This window comes from Mugil cephalus, chromosome 21 (genome assembly GCF_022458985.1).
Source record: "Mugil cephalus isolate CIBA_MC_2020 chromosome 21, CIBA_Mcephalus_1.1, whole genome shotgun sequence".
Taxonomy (NCBI): Eukaryota; Metazoa; Chordata; class Actinopteri; order Mugiliformes; family Mugilidae; genus Mugil; species Mugil cephalus.
The window spans coordinates 1237231-1257062 of record NC_061790.1 but is presented as its reverse complement, the minus strand read 5'-3'; the positions used below and the strand labels follow the sequence as shown (position 1 = coordinate 1257062).

The 19832-nt window shown below is 41.7% G+C and overlaps 2 protein-coding genes across 3 annotated transcripts in view; both read left to right on the top strand.

Moving 5' to 3' along the window:
- The first annotated feature begins 5019 nt into the window (after positions 1-5019).
- LOC124998765 (WD repeat-containing protein JIP5-like) lies at positions 5020-8508 on the top strand. 2 transcript variants are annotated; one of them, XM_047573292.1, is made up of 4 exons: positions 5021-5281; positions 6692-6952; positions 7571-7739; positions 7770-8508. In XM_047573292.1, the coding sequence occupies exons 1-4, from the start codon at positions 5152-5154 to the stop codon at positions 8344-8346; spliced, it is 1137 nt and encodes a 378-aa protein (XP_047429248.1). In that variant the 5' UTR covers positions 5021-5151; the 3' UTR covers positions 8347-8508. The 2 variants fall into 2 exon arrangements, with proteins under 2 accessions (XP_047429246.1, XP_047429248.1); XM_047573290.1 differs by having other exon boundaries at positions 5020-5281; positions 7571-8508.
- A 493-nt stretch (positions 8509-9001) lies between these two features.
- Positions 9002-19832, top strand: part of pex7 (peroxisomal biogenesis factor 7) — a 37442-nt gene continuing 26611 nt past the window's right edge. Inside the window, exons 1-6 of the mRNA XM_047573294.1 lie at positions 9002-9108; positions 9860-9981; positions 10553-10610; positions 11135-11285; positions 11393-11470; positions 11945-12053. Coding sequence (XP_047429250.1) covers positions 9870-9981; positions 10553-10610; positions 11135-11285; positions 11393-11470; positions 11945-12053 — 508 coding nt within the window. The 5' untranslated portion in view covers positions 9002-9108; positions 9860-9869. The remainder of the gene's footprint in view (positions 9109-9859; positions 9982-10552; positions 10611-11134; positions 11286-11392; positions 11471-11944; positions 12054-19832) is intronic.

Below are 19832 nucleotides of genomic sequence, written 5' to 3'. Positions count from 1 at the left end.
AATAAGAGCATGTCCCTGTAAATGAGTGAATGTGTTGTAAACTTAACGATGTCAACTACAAATAAAAGCTCAGCGTATAATCCAACATTTCACACATTTCTTTCTCCATTGATCTTTTCAGTCTCCTCCTCCTTAATCTGATGGTAAAATAAGAGATAATTAATGAGGTTCTAAGGTCTGGACGAGCTTTATCAGAAGCAGATGTTAATCTTCCTGGGTCTTCCCAGTCATGACGTGTTTCCCACATGGAGTTACCTGGTGGTCCGATTGCTGTTAGCCTCTAGAAACCCTGCGTATTTGTGTATTTGCGTTTTTCTGCTTGCTGCATGTATGTGCGTTTGTACCCACATTTGTTTTGTGCATGAATCTCGTGCGTGTCTGTGTGTGATGGGCAGTGACAGGCGTAGGCTCGGCTACAATACCGGCCTGTGTCGCAGCAGCAGGGGGCAGGAAGCAGCAAGAGGGGCAGAAAGAGGGCAGAGAGGGGCATGGAGTCAGGTCAAACGGCCTGGGAGAACCAGCCTGGGAAAACCATGGGAACGCTGAGGGGGGGGATTTCTCCAAGAAACGTCCAAGGAGCTACTTGGATATGTGGAAGAACGTCTTCAAGTTGTCCTTGTTTCAGCTTTGACAGTTAACGAAGAACCTTCACAGACAAACTGTGCGGTCGAAGATCAACATATTAAGATCCACTGAAGCTGAGAACCAGACGACTTGGAGTTACACTTAATTCATTTATTATTTTATTTGCAGTAAACCTACAAAACTGTGATTTAGGAAACTTTAAATCTTATATTTCCCAGTTCTCAAACTTGTTTTCTGCTCGTGAACCAAATTTCAAGTAGACGATACTTAAGTTCCACCTTTGATCGTGTGACTCCACAGATTAGTAGCAGATGAATGTGAGGCCTGATTGTTCAGGTTATTCAGAGAACGTCCAAAAAAATGTTGTGCATTTTAAATGAAAAGGCTTCATTGCATATATTGCACATGAGTTATTTAAATGTTTTGGTCATGCGGTACCTTGACAACATCTTGAATCTTATGAAGATTTTCCATCATCTTTGTTGGTCTCCATTGGACGCCCATGACTCTTTTGTATTTCTAAGAACTAGCTCTTCTTCTGTTTGGAAAGAAAATACTGTCAACAACCACAACCACTGGATGCTCCAACTATCACTTGTGTTCCCGGACGTCATCACGGTGGATCTGGTGGACGGCAGTGATGTGTGATACCACTATTTTTCCATTTGATCCAATACGAATACTAATATCCAAATGTCGATACTTTTAGACATCTTCTTGTGTTTATGAAAATGACTTTTACAATCAACATTTGTGAATGTAATTATGAAAAATGTATTTTATACCTGTGTATAAGAATTAAGCCACAACCAGAGCAATTAAAGACAAAAGATTCTCTCAAACTAAAACGGAAAAATGAACAGTTGCTCTGACTTTGATGTGACTCTTTTTGGACCAGACAGAGTCGTCTTCAGGTTAGAACTTGACAGAACTTTAAAAACAAAGGTCTCCTTCTACAGTGAGTCAGTCATGAGTTAATCAGCTCCTCAGAGAAGAGATTCGTTCAACTTTGCCTACAACTCCGAAGTTTTTTTTCATCCTATCATCGCTACAACTCTCTGACTTTCATTACCATTCATGGTCTCCGGTCAAATAATCAAAAACCTGGAGGCACTTTTTCAGAAAAAGGTTTTTAATTCTCCAGATTTGTAGGTTCCTGTTTGTATGGACCCAGCAGAGACATTCTTCTTTCCTGTCTTGTTTTGTGTTTTTACACATGGAGGCTGATTGGCCTGTTGCCTGATGCCGTGTGGTGTTGAATCGTGGAGATAATCTTGGGTAAGCCTCCTCCTCATCTTGTCTGAGGGCGACTATCAGGATGTGTGATCTCTGATGACCGGTCCCACTGGTAAACTCCACCAAACAATGACCTCCTCTCAGCGCACCCAAAGAACAACAGTCTTTCACGGCGGCAACACACAATTATCCTTTTCTCTGCGCGACGCTCTCAGGCTTCCCTTCGTTCTTCCGTCGGTCACGATGTTAATTCACTTAAAGAGATCCTCTTCATCTCCTCTGTGAGGGCTGAACTCCATCAAAACGCTTCTCATAAGATTTTTCTATAGAGGCTGATGGGAAAGAAAGAAACAGGAAGTATCTGCTGTTTCTCTGCTTCTTTCTCAAAAGTCTTTTCAATCACTGACACTGGAAACTCAACAGAAAACCTGACACCGACCCAAACGTTATTTAAACCACAATAGGTTCGATTTACTTTTGCACATTCATACAAAATCTATGGAAACTCATAAAGAAACAGACCCATCAAACCAAGATGTAGGAAGCTAGGATGAGCTACCGTTAGCTGAGAGGCTAGAAAACTAGACTTAGACGCAACTTTATTAATCCCTTTCGGACAACTCCCTCCGGGAAATTATGGGGGGGTTAGGAGGAGCTACTTTAGCTTTGAGGATAAGAAGCTGAAGCTGGGAAGAGTCACTATTATCTGTGAAGCTAAGAAGCTAAGAGGAGCTACTGTTAGGTAGGAGGCTAGAACGCTAGGAAAAGCTACTGTTAACTGGGAAGCTAGGAAGAGCTACTCTTAGCTGGGAGGCTAGGGAAAGCTACTATTAGCTGGGAGCATAGGGAGCTATAAAAAGCTACTGTTAGCTTTGAGGCGAGGAAGCTAGTTGGGAGGCTAGGAATTAGCTGTGAGGAAGAGCTGCTATTAGGTGGGAAGCTAGAAAGAGTAAATATTAGCTGGAAGGGTAGGAAGAGCTACTATTAGCGTGAAGGTTAGTAAGCTAGAAAGAGCTACTGTTAGCTTTGAGGCTTGAAAGCTAGGCAGTGTAACTACTAGCTGGGAGGCTAGGAATTAGCTGGGAGGCTAAGAATTAGCTGGGAGGAAGAGCTGCTATTAGCTGGGAGGCTAGGAAGAGCTGCTATTATCTACTACTATCACATGTTCAATATTTAATTTATTCCAGATGATGATGATGTTGTGAAGATATTTTCAGATGACAGAAGAGAATCAGATGTCAACAACAGCTACGATGATGTTTGTCTCTGCAGCCAGACGCCATCTTTAATTTAAAGTAACAAGTAGTTTCAGTGGCTCATGTTCTGGTCACATTAATACGTTAGTGAGTTTCCCAGAACACACACAAACACACACAGTGATGAAGTGATGGGAGAGTTGGGGGAGTCGTGGATCAGCTGACCGGGGGGTGAGAGAGTGTGTGTGTCATGGACGGTCTGAGTTGGGCGAGCAGGTCATTCCCACACCCACTCTCTCCCTTTAGAAAGTGACACAAATGTCGAGACACACACTGACAACACACTCTGAGGAACGTGTGGGGTCGAGAGGCCACGACCAGCCGGGTCACGTTCCTGAAGAGGACGATGCGTCCGGGGACAGAGGCTCCGTTCAGACCAGACGTGAATAAAAGCATCATCAGTCCTGGTCTCATCTGGTCTCACCTGGTCCAGCTTTAACACGCCTGGTGTTAAATCAGCGGCAGCGCCACCGTGTGGGCAGGAGAATATTACAGCAGCTGCTGTCTCTGCTGGATCTCTAACTACCACTGGACCAGCTCTCTCTGGTTCAGGAAGTCGTCTCCATGGTAACCACTGGTGGGCTGGTGAAGGATAAATGGATGATAATGGATAATAAACCACTGGTTTCTTCTTCTCCTCCTGGTTTCTTTGCTAGTTCAGGATTATTTACTTTATCTTAGAGTCTAAAACCAAAAACCATCTTCTTCTTCTTCTCGCGTCCTCTACTCTGAGTTTGGTGACGTCTCTCTTCTCTCTTCCTGGTTTTCCTGACCCCTCTATTTTCAGACGTTGTGACCTTTGACCCCTGCTGCTTTATTTAGGCCAGTAAACAGTGTGATGGGAAGCTGACAGGGATTTCCCCCGACACGACGCGTCTCCTTCAGGGTTCAGAGCGTAAAATTAGGTCGATGCTCCTCCAGGAGTTCAGACAAAAACAGTGAATCCAGACTTTGGCTTGAAAATGATAAAGTAAATTGAGTATATTTCATTAGCTTTATTTGTTGGATCAGTCTCATAATAAAAGTAAAACTCTTTTTCTGCAGAGGGATAAAAATGAGTTTACTAATGAACGTATTTAATTTCTGCTCAACAAGTCGTATCATTTAGAGTGAATATCACTTTAAAAGATACAAAACCAAACATTATTTGATGCTTCTTCACATTATCTCGTTAAAATGCTGAATGTTTACCTTCAGATTTTAGCGGAATTCAAACATCTGACTCGACAAAAAGCAGAAAAGTTGAATCAGATGTGTGGATCTGGACCTGGTTCTGGGGAAATGTTGCTCTCTGGAGGTAAACTGACACAATGAATCATGTTAGGTCCATAAAACACACGAGGAACATGATTCCTGAACACATGTGGATGGATGTAGGTTCACGTCCAGTGAATCAGTTTGATGTGCAGGACATTTGCAGTTTATTTTTGAAATGTTCAGATTTGTATCTGTCTTTTTTTATTTTTTTATGATTTTTATTTTACCTAAACCATGTCCCTGTTGTTTTAAAACGTCTTCTGTTTAAATTTAAGAAGAGCTCCCCTCTCCACACTACATTAACTTAGACTGAAAGGAAGATTTACTGGACTGAATCCAGTCGACTCCAGGAGAAAAGGAAGAAAGACTTTAGGAATCTACAGACCTGTCTACCCATATATCTGTTACTTCTAAGAAATCAGATTGACTCTGATCTTTTTTAAACCTCTTGTTTAAACATATTTTTAACTGAGCTAATTTGTATTTATTTATTTGTTAATCACTTTGTAATATTTTCTTTTTAAATCCAAAAAATAAAGATTATTATTATTATTAATATGTTTGAATAAAACAATTGAAGGTTATCTATAAATGATTTGTTTTACAGTCACCATAATAATGACTGTTTTTCAAACAAACAGCTAGATCGGTTAAAACATCATCTATTTTAGCTTTATGCTAATGACGTGTGACGCACAGGAAGCGGAAGTTCTCTGTATCCTGTTTTTTTATTTTTTTGTTTTATTTTCTTTCTGTTTTCTCTCTCGGCTCCGGAAGTTTCTGAGCTCGGGACTTAAACCGGTTAAAAATAAAAACCATGGAGTATAAACTGATCATGGCTGTGTCCGGGTTCCCGAGTCTCTACGACACCGGCTCCCTGACCTACCGGGACCTGAACATGAGGAGCGACGCCTGGAGACACGTAGCCGAGATCGTCGGGGTCCCCGGTGAGTCAGAAAAGCTCCGGGACGTCCGGTCCGAGCTCCATGGGTCATCAGAGGGGCTGTTTTAACGAGGGACAGAGGAAAAGCTTCATAAAAAAACGATTTTACCTCATTTTGATCAAAGAGAAAAGATCAAAACAAAGCGGGTCCGTCCCTTATTATGTTCCGACGCCCGGCGTGTGTTTGTCGTTTGGTTCCGGATCAGGACTCGAATCAAGATTCAAATTAATAGATTTAGTAGATTTGACAATTAACATTTTTGGGACTACATGTTCAGTTATAATTTATATATTTTGTTTAATTTATTTTTAGACAATTATAAATGGCAGTCACGTTAAAAACAGAAAATATATATCTCTTTTTAACGATTACTTACCTTCCAAATATATAATTTTAGCAGATTTAAAATTTTATCCCAACTCGAGTCTAAATTAAATTAAATTAAATTAAAAAAATAATTAAAAATTAAAAAATACTAATAATTTTTTAATTAAAAACAGGCAACATTATGAATTTACATTTTTTCAAATGTTTAAGTTATTATATTTAAATTCCAATAGATATAAAGTAATTTAAATTAAAAAATGTATCTCCACTTGAGTCTAAATTAAATTCAATTAGGTTAATTAAAAAGACTTAATAAAATAATTGGATTTAATTGATTTGACTAAAAACCTTTTGGAATATATATTGAATTATAATATATATACTTTGTCTTTATTATTTTTAGAGAATTAAAATGGATCCCACATTAAAAACAGAAAACATTATTGATTTTTTTAAAAAAAGATTAAATAATTAAACTCTAAATATATAATGTAACATATATTTAATTAATTAAAATATGTAAAACAACTTAAAATAAAATGATAACTGTAAAAGTAAATAAAATAAAATAAAGTAAATAATTAATACAAGAAAAAGTGATGATATATATCATTGACGAAATAACAGAGTTTTGATAAATAAGTTTATTACTTACTTATTGGGAAAAAATTAAGAAATGTGTTTATGATATAGATAATAACACGTGTGGTGAATATGTTTGTTGTAAACTGACATGTTCATTTTTGTTTAAATTAGTTAATTTAAGTTATTCCTGATGTTTTGTCTAATAACTAAAATAAATCACATATTTGTCATTGTCAAAGTGATTTATTTTTCCTTTTGGGGAGATCTGCAGTTAAAATAATATTTGGCCAATATGCAACACAACAAGCACTTTAACACTTTCTAACTGGTCCAGAACTCGTGGCCCGTCCCATGATCTGTGGTCAGTTTGTTTGCAGGTGTTTTCATTGTTTTCTATTGTTGTGTTTTTATGTCCAGGGACTACGGACGGAAATAAGAATCTCTGCTATAATCCGACATGTTGACATTACTGTATGTTTGTTAATCTTGTTTCTTCTCCAGAGTCCGAGTGCCGGAGGAAGTGGAAGACGCTCAGAGACCAACACCGGAGGGAGAGGCAGCGTGAGAGGGAGAGACGTGAGAGCGGCGTCGGCCTCTTCAACTACCGGCCATGGAGATACTCGGCCATCCTCTCCTTCCTCAACCCGTTCATCGACGCCCGGGCGGCCGGCACCAACGGTTGGGCCCTGGACCCTCAGCCCTCGCACATGGTCGGCTGCAGCACGACCACGGAGACGCGCAGCGACGACGACGACGCCTACGGTCCGACACTCAGAGCGTCTGGAACTAATCCAGACGCTCTCCAGTTCATTTATTTCTCATAAAAACCCTAAAGTCTTTTCATTTATTTCATATTCGGATCTCCATTAGCCTCGGCTAAGGCCTGGTTTATGGTGACTTGAGTATTTCCACTTTACAACGAGAAGAAACATTCATGGTTTCATCTCACTACGACTAAATTCACAGGGTTTCTTCTCCTTTAAATGAATTAATGCACTTTTAAAGCCACAAACAAATATCCAGGAGGCGCTTGATGTAACACTATTCTCCTCTGGGGCTTCAGGAAGCTTTTATTTAAACGTGGTTTAAAATCATGTTTCAGCCCAGATGTTCTTCCTCAGGGCAGATGCACTTTTAATTGGGACTTTCTCAACAATTTAGTCCAATTTAAAATGAATCCATTAATACATTGATTCATTTATAGGGGAGGAAACCTTGCTGGGATAAAACCAGCGTTTCTTCTGGTTGCAAAGCGAAGATATTGCAGGAATTTCACCAAGAATGAACCAAACTGAGCCTCAGTCTTCCTCTGTTTATAACCTGTGGATTATAAACATCTATAAATATGATAAATGGTGGTTTTCTTCTCTGTGTCTTCAGGCTTCGCTATAGCCGACGCAACAACAACCACCACCACCTCGTCCTCCTCCTCCTCAGACTTCGTCCACAGGAAGCGTCCGTCCTCGGCCGGCTTCGACTCCATCAGACTCAAAGAGGCAAAGACGGAGCTGAACTCAGGCTTCGTCCCAGCAGACGAGGACGGGGACGTGGACAGGGACAGGGACAGGGACAGGGACAGGGACAGGGACAGGGACAGGGACAGGGACGGTGTTCAAACGCAGCAACAGTCCAACAACATGAAGGAGCTGTTTGAGATGATGATGCAGTCGGTCACGTCTTTAGCTGCCACCTTAGCTTCGTCACACTCGTCCTCCTCCTCACACTCGTCCTCGCAGCCCTCGGACCAGACCGACCCCAGGACCACGTCCAGGCTGGACCACATGAAGACGGAGGAGCAGGAGGGGGAGGCGGCCGAGCTGCTCCTCCGAACGGACAAAGACGAGGAGGACGAAGCGGAGGAGGACGAGGAGGAGGAGGAGGAGGAGGAGGAAGTTTCCCTCCGAGTGTCTCAGAGGCCGACGCGAGCCAAGAGGAAGAGGAGCGACGTCCTCCTGGAGGAGTTCCTGAGGAGGATGGAGGACAGGGAGGTCCAGAGGGAGCGGGACGACCTGGAGCGGAGGGACGACGTCCGGCTCTTCCTCCTCAGCCTGGCGCCGGCCATGAGGAGGCTGACGGCCGCCAAGCAGTCCTGGGTCAGGACCAGGATCCAGCAGCTCCTGCACGAGGCCGAGTTCGGCTCCACGACGTTCCAGTGAAAAGAAAAACACTTTGAGCATTTTATAAGTAGTAGAAGACTCATCAGAAGATGACATTTAACTCCAAGACGCGTTCATTCATTCACAGTTTTTCTAGTCGTGTTTCTCAATCGACTCTTTCCTGTCATTTCTGTTTTTAATAAAATCGTCTTGTTACAGTCATCAGGCATTTTTTCTATTTCTTTACAGGAAGGAAAAAACAAATGTATAGATAAAAAAAGGAAATATGTAGTAATATATTTGAAAACAATAATATGAAACAAGAATACATCAAATAACCAATAAACACAGTATATAATAAATACAAATATAAATTATATTTTTAATCATTTTCTATTTGTTTTCAAAGAAAAACTAATAATCTACTTATATACTAATAATATACCAATAAGATATTTCTTAGTCTTGATATTTATATAGCTTATACATTAATCAACCAATAAAATCTTAATATGTAATAAAAATGAATACAAATGGATGAATATTTTTTTAAATAATTTTATTTTATTATTTTTTTGACATTTGTGTAATAATACTATAATTTATATTTCTTCTCTGATCAGGTGCACGAATTTCTTTTGCGGTGAAACTCCGCCCTCTAGCGGCAGATCGCATGACTCAGCGGCATCCGGGTCACTGAGTCACATGACCAAAACACGGAAGTCCGACTGGAACGTGTCAATGGGTTGAGTGAACGGAGAGAGGAATTGTGTTTATTTAGGATTAATTCTCAGATTTTTCGCTTCTTTTAAAGTTTGGAGGGTGAGTTAAGTGAAATTGGATGTTCTTTGTGTGTTTTTCTAATATTTTATTGTAAAAACGCTAAATATAATGAAAATTCATAGGTTTGACATTAAATTAAATTAACTAACAGCTGTCAGGAGACTTTCATTCACATTTACCTAACACGAACATTGTAATATTGTGTTTTGTACACATCATTCTAGATTGAATCCAGTCATCTTCACCCTTTAAGTACTTTTTTAGATTTTGTTGCTATAAATACTGACACAGAGACAGTTTAGTCTAGATCACAGCAGCTAGAAATCTTCCCTAAATGATGAAGCTTTATCGAATAAGCGTTAAAATCAAGTTACAGTAATCCCGATGTGATGAAGTAAAAGCATGTTAAATAGTCTGTGTCTTTAAAAGATGTTTATGGGTTAACAATCTGTACTGTCAGCTTTCTGTGTTACTGTCTTAATTAAGGAACATTTTCATCTTATTTAAAGTTTTTGTTGTCTTTCAAAGACATGAGGTGAATGACTATGAATGAAACTAAGTCCTGAGGTTCAGTCGCAGCATAGATGAAAAAAAAACAAGAGATGATTGAAAACCAAATAAAACCAGTCTCAAAAAGTAAGGATGAGTACAGAGGGTATAAATACTCACCTGTAAATATATAAATACTGAACATAAACGTGTTCCTGGATGATCTCGTTCTGGGTACAGCGGATGGAGGATAGGAAGATTAAAGTGTGTGATGTGATTTCCATGTTTTATTCCTTTCTAGCCCAGCTCTGATGATGGTGAAGGTGTTTCGGAGTCCGGCTCGTCACGGCTACGCTGTGGAAGGATCTCCCTTCATCCCCAGCAGAGCGGCCTGCGCTACCTCCCAGTACTACGGGATAACAGGTGAGTGGGTGAAAACGTTCAGGAGACACGAGGCAAAAGATTGTGACCACATCGAAGGTGAATTCACCTCGAGGCGAATATCCAGCTCCTCAACATCAGAGCTCAGTGAAAGATGATCATATGTTTGTCTGATTAGCTCTGGTCGTGGGTTTCGTTAGATCAGGACTCAGAGATCAGGCCCAGTTTCCTTTGGTTCAGTTTCTTATCTTTTATTTTGTCTTTTGAAGACATGTTTTCATTTTGTTCTGTCTTGGTTTAATACCATCAAGGCCTCTCTCTGCAGCTCAAAGACTGAACTTATTTCCTCTGTACCGGCCTCATTTCTGTTTGTTTTCAGGATTCGTTTAAAGTTTTTAATGTCTTATAAAGCTCCTCTGAGGCTGTTTATTTGTTTGGTTACATTCTTGCCTTTTGCTCCGCCTTCCTGATGACATCACACAGGTTATGACAGAGCACAGCTGGGATTGGTTGGAAGAGTTGACGACTCCAAGACTCAAACATAAACTGTCATTTTTTCGTTGTGTGATCAGATTAATTTAACAGATAAATTCTTCGTGTGCTGCTTGTGCAGGTTGTGGTTCTCTGCTGGTCCTGGATGAGACGGAGACGGGGGTTTCTCTGGTGGGAAGGTAACACTTCTGAATAAAATTAATTAAGTAATTAATGACATAAAAAGTAATACAAAAATCCAATAAAGTAAAAATAAAATGAAATAAATAATAAAATAAAATAATGAAAAATGACAATTAAATAAAAATCAAATAAATGTCAAGATTGAGTAAAATAAAATAATCAAAAATACAATAAAATAAAATATATCGTTAGCCTTGTAGCATAATTGCCTAAGTCATATTTGAACATTTTTGGAGAAGAAGAAAAAACACAATTTTTAGCAGCACATTGGTCAGAAAGTCAGTGACGAAAATGAGGCAATTATGAGACGATTATGCGAACGATATGTAAAAATATAAATTAAATAGTAACAAAATAAGCATATGAACAAATGCACAAGAAATAAAGATAGAAGTAAATGTACTATAATATATTATATACTGTGTATATATCTGTTGTTGTACAGCTGCTTTAATTGACTTCAACTAAGTCATTATGAGTTATTAGGAAGGTGGTCATAATGTTGTGGCTGTCTCCTCAGCTGGGAGTGGGGTGACGGCCTCTTCGATGTGTCCTGGAGTGAAACCAACGAACACGTCCTGGTGGCCGGCGGAGGGGACGGGAGCCTGCAGCTGTGGGACACGACCAATCAGAGAGCTCCGCTGAGGGTGGCCAGAGAACACACACAGGAAGTAAGACACACACACACACACACACACACCTACACACTGATTGATTGACAGGATGCTAACCTGATGCTAACCTGATGCTAACCTGATGCTAACCTGTGTGTGTGAAGGTGTACGCCGTCGACTGGAGTCAAACCAGAGGAGAGAACCTCATCGTCTCTGGATCCTGGGATCACACGACTAAAGTGGTCAGATCAGATTCTAACTTTTATTTCCTCTACTTCCTTCCTTCCTTCCTTCCTTCCTTCCTTCCTTCCTTCCTTCCTTCCTTCCTTCAGACTCTTTTACTTTTGTGGAAATCTTCAGATGGTTGTAATGTCTCTGAGTTAAATCCAGATGAATGAACGTCTCATATCTGGTTCCTGGTCCTGAAACTAATGTGAACATGTATTTAGATCAGCTGTGCTCAGAGTTCATGCAGAGGGGGGACCTTGTAGACCACATCAGACCCTGATTAGACCTGACAATGTTTCCTTGGTCTTCTCTGATTGGCTCGATGAAAACCACATGACAATAAACCTCACTGAGAGGAACCAGGACACCAGCTGCATCTAAATCCATGAACACAGTGGTTTAAATTAAAGACAGTTACAACATTTATAATAATGGATCCAACACATCCAGTGAACCTCCTCCTCCTCCTCCTCCTCCTCCTGCTCCAGTGGGACCCGACCCTCAGCGCCTCCCTGACCACACTCAGAGGCCACGAAGGCGTCGTCTACAGCACCATATGGTCGCCCCACATCCCAGCATGCTTTGCTTCGGCCTCAGGTGAGCTCTCGTACTCCACCAGGTGGTTCGAGGACGTATTAAAGACCCAGGGCCTGATGAGTGTGATTATTGTAGCTTCATCATTTAAATGATTCATTGGGTTCAATTCTTCTGTGTAAAACTCAGGTTCTGGTGGATAATTAATAAATTAAACTTTTAATGAGTGTAAATGCAAAAGTTACAACGTTTTACCAGGAAGAGGTTCCTGTTTGGAAGCTTCCAGGATTCAGGTCTTTGTTTTCCTCCCTAAAATAACTTCCTTCCTTTTTATTAGTTTGTTACTTATAGGTTATTGTGTTGTTGTCTTACTGGTCTGGTCCCCCTGAGATCACATCGGTTTCAATGTGCTACTGTCAACACAAGGAGGCGCTGTTGCTCTTCATTCTTTCAGCTCAAGCTGTGGATGTTTTAGATTTAAACCTCACACAGAAAACAGAGTTCACGACATTTTAATCATTGAAGCAGGTTTTGCTTCCAGTTATCAGAGGGTGGAGACGTACTGATGACGGCTGATCACATCTGTCTGATCACATCTGTCTGATCACATCTGTCTGATCACATCTGGAGCAGCTCGGCTCAGTTTGATGGAGGAGGAGTTTGTGTTCATTGGTTTTAGAGATGGTTTTATTATTAGTGGAGAGAGATTCAAGGTTCAAAAGGTTCAAGACTAAAACTCAGCTTCAGGAGGATAATTATTCAATTAATGAGACTGAATGAAAACGTTTGTTTAAGGTTACGATGTTTAACCAGGAAGAGTTGGAAGCTTCTAGGATTCACTTCTTTGTCTTAAAAGAACTCTCTATAATAACTTCCTTCCTTCCCTCTGTCCTTCCTTCCTTCCTTCCTGGGTAAATGGTCTTGCTCTTATACAGCGCTTTTCTACTTACCCAAAGGTTCTCAAAGCGCTTTTATAGTCAGAGACACATCCACCCATTCGCTCACACAAGCACACACACACATTCACACACCACTGTGAATGTCTTGTTCAGTGTCTTGCTCAAGGACAATGACACACTCGGGGGACCGAACCGCTAACCCTTTGGTTCATGGACAACCCGCTCTACCCACTGAGCCACAGCCGCCCAGAACGCCCTTCCTTCTGTCCTCTTTTCCTTCCTTGCTACAATATCCTACTGACCACACGGTGGCGCTGCTCCTTATTAACACCAGGAATAGATAGATTAACTTATCGTACACGATTTACCACCAGAACCAGTTCCCACGATGAGAATTTACCACCTCACGATGAACACGGGTTGGAGACGTAGCTAACAGCTAACGGCTAAACGAGGCTCCTCATCAATAACGTGGATGTTTTTCATGTATCAGAACGTGGATGTGGAACAAACTTGTCCCGTGTGCAAGGTTTGCAAAAAAGATAACGACACGACACATTTATTCTTCCACCTGAAGAACAACCACCAGCCAGTAAATGAGTCAGGAGAACGAAAGGAGCCACGTCCTTCGGTAAATTAGAGCGACCAGACGTCCACAAGTTCTGGGGACAGTCCCTGTAGCCACTGCTATTGGCATAACAGTCGAAATTAGTTTAAATATGAATAAATATGTCAAAATAAATGAAGCCGTAATCATCATTTTAATTTCATCTTGTTAATTTTTAACCGTTTTTTTTTCTATAAATGTCCCCGTATTTCATTTCATTTTGAGCTCAAACAAACTTGATCAGAAAACAACAGATCCAGATGTGGAGGTAGTGAGGTCAAGTGGTTCCTGGTGGAGTTTCAGAGTTCATCAGATCTGTGAGCAGACGGAGGTGGATCAGATAAAAGCAGCTCTGGAGCTCTGCTAACGTCTACGTGACCGAGCACTGACCTCCTGATAGAGACTATTACCAGGGACCGACCGTCCTCTTCCACCTGTTCCACCTCCACCCACTCATCGTCCGCATCCGCTCATCAAAAACAGAGAAAACAATCATTAATGCTGAAGTAGATGGTATGTACACCGATCAGCCACAACATTATGACCACTGACAGGAGAAGAAATGGTAACATTTGAACCATTGTCTGACAGTTCAGTGATCTACTGGGAAACGTTTGGACCTGAATCAGTATTTTTTAAATAATCAGGACGCCCTCAGAAGGCCCGTGTCTACTTTATATGTTCCATGTTTATACTGTGTACATTTTAAAGGCACGATGGAGACCTAGCCTCCCAGTTAACAGTAGCTCCTCTTAGCTTTCAGCCTTTAACAATAGTGTCCCCCTTCCAAGCCTCCCATGCTAAATAGTCTCTTCTTTTGTCCTCTAACGAATAGTTGCTCTTCCAAGCCTCCCTGCTAATAGTGGCTCTTCCTAGCTTCCCAGCTAATAGTGCTTCCTAGCTTCCCAGCTAATAATAGCTCGTCCTAGCTTCCTACTCTAATGATGTCTCCAGTCCTTCACAGCCTCCATCCAGTGGGGAGCTCTACTAGCTTTGGCTTCACTTTAGAGTAGTGGTTCCATCTTTATATGTTTATACTGTTTATACATTTTGAAAGCACAGGGGAGGCCTCCACCATATTAGGTTATAATAATAATGATAGTTATTATAATATCGTTACGACTGATTGTGTATGTGTCATAGATGCAAAAACATGCTACTAATCCAAAGTAGGGTTAAAAAAAAAAAAACTATACTTATACGACTAAATGCTGATTGACACCAACGTTTTTAAATGTGTAGCGTTAGCTCATTACGAGTGTTATGGCTGAAACTCTCATATTAATAGGAATGACAGAGACTCTAGTATGAGATTACTTATAGTAATGACTCGGACTCAGCTGAAGAAATAGCTGGTTGTGTTGAGCTGATGGTGAAGGTAGCGGTTGGTTGACGTTGGGTTTATTGCTTCAGCCGCAGGCGAACGCGGCTCCATGAACGATGCAACGCCGCAATAAAATGACCCCTCTTCCCTCATCTCTCATTCTTCTCATTTAAGCAGAATCCACTTCAGTTGTTGGTCTTGTTTTTCTTCTTCTGCTTTTATTTTCTGTCCCCTAAAGGCTCAGTCACACTTTGCTTCACCCCAGACTGTGAGGCGTGGAGTCTGTGGACGCTCCAATCAAAAGAAATATGAACTTCTTCTTTTTAAACACAGAGGTGAAAGGAGCTGTCACAGATAAGAGTTTAATATTTAAAATGATTAACCCTACGGTCACATTTTCAATTGAAGCCTGACGACACTTGACAGTTTGTGTTTTAGTCTGAATAAGTTTCGACAGCATCACCGTCCAAACCATCCAACACCCGCTGTGCTAAGTACGTGTTTGTGTTTGTGTTTGTGCAGCAGAGGTAGCGTCTGGTTAAATAATTGATAGCAGAACCTCGTTCAGAGACAAAGACACACACAGCAGCTGCTGCACTTGTGTTGTCGGGCTCGTTGTTGTTCAGGATATTCTGTGGCCGCGAGGGAAACTTTGACGTGACGTGAACTGTAACTCTTCCTCTGCTTCCAGACGCGATTATCAAACGCCAGCATTCATAGCTTCAGGCTGGAGAGGGCTGAAAGTAAATGGGGCCACATGTAATTGACCTGCACCAGCCCTACAAACCAAGAGTACGCACAGCTCACCTGAACTTTTGACTTCAAGAGACAGAATACAGCCACCTGTACACCCGTCTGAACACTGATATAAAAAATATGTACGGCCGTCAACCTGTTCATCGATGAACGGACAGACTGGACCCAGCTCTGGAGGAGTTTCCTGCAACGTCGGCACCAGTCGGACCTTTGTCAGCAGCTTTTCAGTCGATTCCTTGTGTTAAATCAATCGTGGAACGAGTTGGTGGAAGGAAACGTGAGGCTGCTTCTCATTTTTTACACATAGTTCAATAACATGATGATCTAGAATTAATAAAGCGAAGACCAACTCAGCATGATCCTTCCTAGCCTCCCAGCTAATAGTAGCACGTCCTAGTCTTCCAGCTCATACTAGCTTTGCTTTTCCTATCCTCCCAGTAGCTCTTCCTAGCTTCCTTTATGCACCAGCTGGTTGTTGTTGCGATGCGTTCAGGAGAAACATCTTGTTATGGACATGGGAGATGTGAAGAGATGTCACAGTCTGACTTCATGTGGCTAGTTCTTTGATGACGTGTCTGGCCTTCGGAGTGATAATTATCAGTGTTTCTTGGTCCCTCATGTTTAGTTTCAACTCCAGATAAAGTGCGATCGATAGAAGCTCCTGTGAATTTAAGACTGAGTTAGTTATTTTTCAAATAAAACTGGTAAATGTTCTCTAGTAGATTTGCTGTTTTCTCTTTGTTTTATGTGGTAGTGACCCGAGTTAATGTGTTTTGGAGTTTGAAGTCGGACAGACCAATCAGCCTGAATCCTGCTTACGCCCACACACTGTTAGCATTTTGAACCCCATGTTAGGGCTGATGAGCTGTGCTAGCCCACACACAGATAGCCTCTCTCTGTAGGACTGGTGGTGATAGAGGAGTCCTGTCTCCCATCACAGTGCTTTGCTGCAGGCCTGGTCAGAGCTGTAATGAGAAGACGGCCAGCGATCAATAGTGAGGGGGGTGGAGGGTGGGGGGGCTCTCTGTGATAACACCACTCCAGCTTTTCTGAATCAGTAAACTGTGAAAGGCTTCCAGCACACATGTTGAATGTAGCTTCTATCCGCTTTCTCAGTGCTCTTCCTAGCCTCCCAGCTAATAGTAGCTCTACCTGGCCTCCTAGCCTCCCAGCTAATAGTAGCTCTACCTGGCCTCCTAGCCTCCCAGCTAATAGTAGCTCTACCTGGCCTCCTAGCCTCCCAGCGAATGGTAGACCTTCCTGTCTTTCTAGCTAATAGTAGCTCTACCTGGCCTCCTAGCCTCCCAGCTAATAGTAGCTCTACCTGGCCTCCTAGCCTCCCAGCTAATAGTAGGTCTGCCTGGCCTCCTAGCCTCCCAGCGAATGGTAGACCTTCCTGTCTTTCTAGCTAATAGTAGCTCTACCTGGCTTCCTAGCCTCTAAGCTATTAGTAGCTCTTCCTTTCCTTCCAGCTAATAATAGCTTGTCTTACATTCTCAGCTAATCATAGCGCTTCCTAGGTTCCTAGCCCCCCAACTAATGATAGATCTCCGTGTCCTTCCGGCTAATAATAGCTCTTCCTACCTTCCCAGCTAACAGTAGCACTTCCTAGGTCCCTAGCCTCCCAGCTAATGGTAGATTTCCTGTTTTCCAAGCTAATTGTAGCTCTTCCTTTCTTCCCAGCTAATAATAGCTCTTCCTAGCTTCCCCGCTAACAGTAGCTCTGTAGTTGTTAAAATATTCTGCTACCCACATGACCACGCTGGTTATCAGATGTTAATACAAGATCTGAACTATGTGCAGGATAAGTAACATTAGTCACATGAATTATATCTAGAAACCACTTTTCAAAATGTCTCTTGAATGTCTAAAACAAACTAAAACATCTTCATATTGTTCAATAATAATCTTTGAAAAGGTTCCAAGCTTTGACATTTTAATGTATGGCTAAATTTCTCCATAAGTGCTGGGTCACTATCGATCTATTGAGCATTTGAGGGTTAATTATTGCCTCCCTTTTAGTTTTGCCAGTCCCACGGTCTTAGTCAGCACTTACAGCCTCGCTGGGACACTTACATGGAAGTGAACCATCATTAATGTTATGATAATGTTGGATTTTTGGCACTTTACAGGACGTCGTAAATCAAAACACAGAGATTTTCCCTCAGAGGAAAAACAGGAAGACTGAGCGAGGACGTGAAATGAAATGGTCAATGAGTATCATAACGTGGCCCGGAGGTATTGGACGTTGAAGACAGATGGACGGATGTCTGTGTGACAGCTGAATTATAGGGTGAGATGCTGCAATTGCCTTTTCTGGTGGTCCGAGGACTAAAGCGAGTCCCGCTGGTGTTGTTTAGCGACCACCGACGGGGAGATGTGGAGAGGAGCTTGACCTTTCATTAGTCTTTGTTGAAATTGCTTTGTTCCCTGTGAGGTCAGCTCTGTCGGGTGGAGCTGGTCCCTGAAACCAGGGGTCTGTGGTTTGACTGGAAAGTTAAGAAGAGTGAAGCCAGGCGAAGATGAGGAAATCTCGATGCTCGGTCAGGAAGTAGCTGCTCGTAAGAAGCAAATCTACCTCTGTGTTGGGACATAGTTTTTCTCCTGGAATGATTGTCGTTCGAAGATGTAGTGACGAGTTCTTCTCCAATCAACATATTTGTTGCCGCAAAAAATTCAAATAAAATATACAAAAGTATATATATAAAAGATATCTGTATATATACAATATACTAGAATATATGCACTATACAAGGATATGGAAATAAGTGATGATTTGAATTGTGGAAATGTGTGACTTTGAGGAGAGAGTCTCATTCTGATAAGCTTATCAGCCTTTCCACCTCCTTCTCCTCTTCTTCTGCTTCTTCTTTCCATCCACCCGGTTTAGTTCATTGAAACACAGGATCTGAACCTATAGTCTCAGTGGGAGATGAGAGTGTGGATCAGTGCGTTAAGCTTCAATCCGCCCTCCAGTCGCTCGCAGCTCTGCAACAAAACAACAACAAAACTCTTTACAGCTTTCAGTCATCAACGACCTCCAGTTTCCAGCACTATATAAGTCCCTGTTTGGTTCAAACCGACCTCAAACCTGCAAAGCTGATTCTAAACTGCACTTCCTCTAATCTCCACTAGAGGCTGATTTGAGAAGTGAATTGTTTCCAGCCTGGTACTTACACAGATTTGATCTCTAGAGATAATTGAAGCTGTTAAAACTGCTACAAATCTGATGTTAAAAGTCCAGTGTGTGGAATTTAGTGCCATCTAGTGGCGAGGTTGTAAATTACAATTGAATAAGCCTCCATTTCTAAGCCTGCAGGTAGTATCTACGGCGGCTACTAGAAACGCTAGAAAAGGGTCTATATAGAGTCAGCGTTGGATTGTTTCATTCCAGGCTTCTGTATAAAGATGAAGTCAACACAAGGCTAGCCACGAACTGCAGTTCCTCTGACGTCCACTAGTGGCTGCACTAGTTAGTCTGGACCCATAGACCTCCATGTTACATTAACCTGTTTCTGCTACTAAATATCTAGAGATAATTTCTACATTCTTAATGAATTTTAAATTAGATCACAGATAAAGTTCTGTAGAATTTAGGGGGCGTGGCCTCTATGATTGACAGGTGGGTGTCCTCATGTCTCAGCTCCACTCACGCTCCACCTATTTGACCTTTTTGATAATTAGCTCAGAGTAGTAGTATAGATTGATCTGAACCACTGCAGTCCAAAGAAAATTGCTAAAAGAAATGTGCTTTTACTTTGCCACCGTTAGCTTAGCTATTATGACAGTGACGATTCTCTAGAGAATCCTAAAGAATGTTGCATCCAGTGGGCTCAGCATCTGTCGACCATTTGCCTTCACTCCCTGTTGTCTCTTGATTGCTGCCACAGAATTTAAAGCAGACATCACAGCCACAATGGAAAGTAATCTGGTGATAAAAGACGCTCTGTGTCTTTCGTCCGCTCTGCCAGCTCGTCTCGATGCAGGACGCAGTCCAGCTCGTATGTGTTTGCAGGGCCCGCGATGCTGCAGCAGTGGTCGTGGTATCACAGATAAGCTCTGGAGGTGGCTGATCTCGGCTCCATCGGCCAATGAAAACCACGTTTCCTGCACTCGCTGGCTGTTTCATTTTAACCCTTTTTGCCACAGTCACCCACGCTCTTGCATTCAGCTTTGAAAATGAAATGTTTTTAAATGCAAATACTAGTGCATTCCCACAGCAGGGGAGGATTAGCTGGAAGAGATGCCATCAGCCA

What these genes read in the sequence shown, in the direction of transcription:
- LOC124998765 (XM_047573290.1), top strand. Translation starts at nt 5,152, where the DNA reads ATGGAGTATAAACTGATCATGGCTGTGTCCGGGTTCCCGAGTCTCTAC. An exon ending in CGAGATCGTCGGGGTCCCCG is followed by an intron (nt 5,282 to 6,691) that starts GTGAGTCAGAAA and finishes TTTCTTCTCCAG; the next exon opens with AGTCCGAGTGCCGGAGGAAG. An exon ending in CGACGACGACGACGCCTACG is followed by an intron (nt 6,953 to 7,570) that starts GTCCGACACTCA and finishes CTGTGTCTTCAG; the next exon opens with GCTTCGCTATAGCCGACGCA.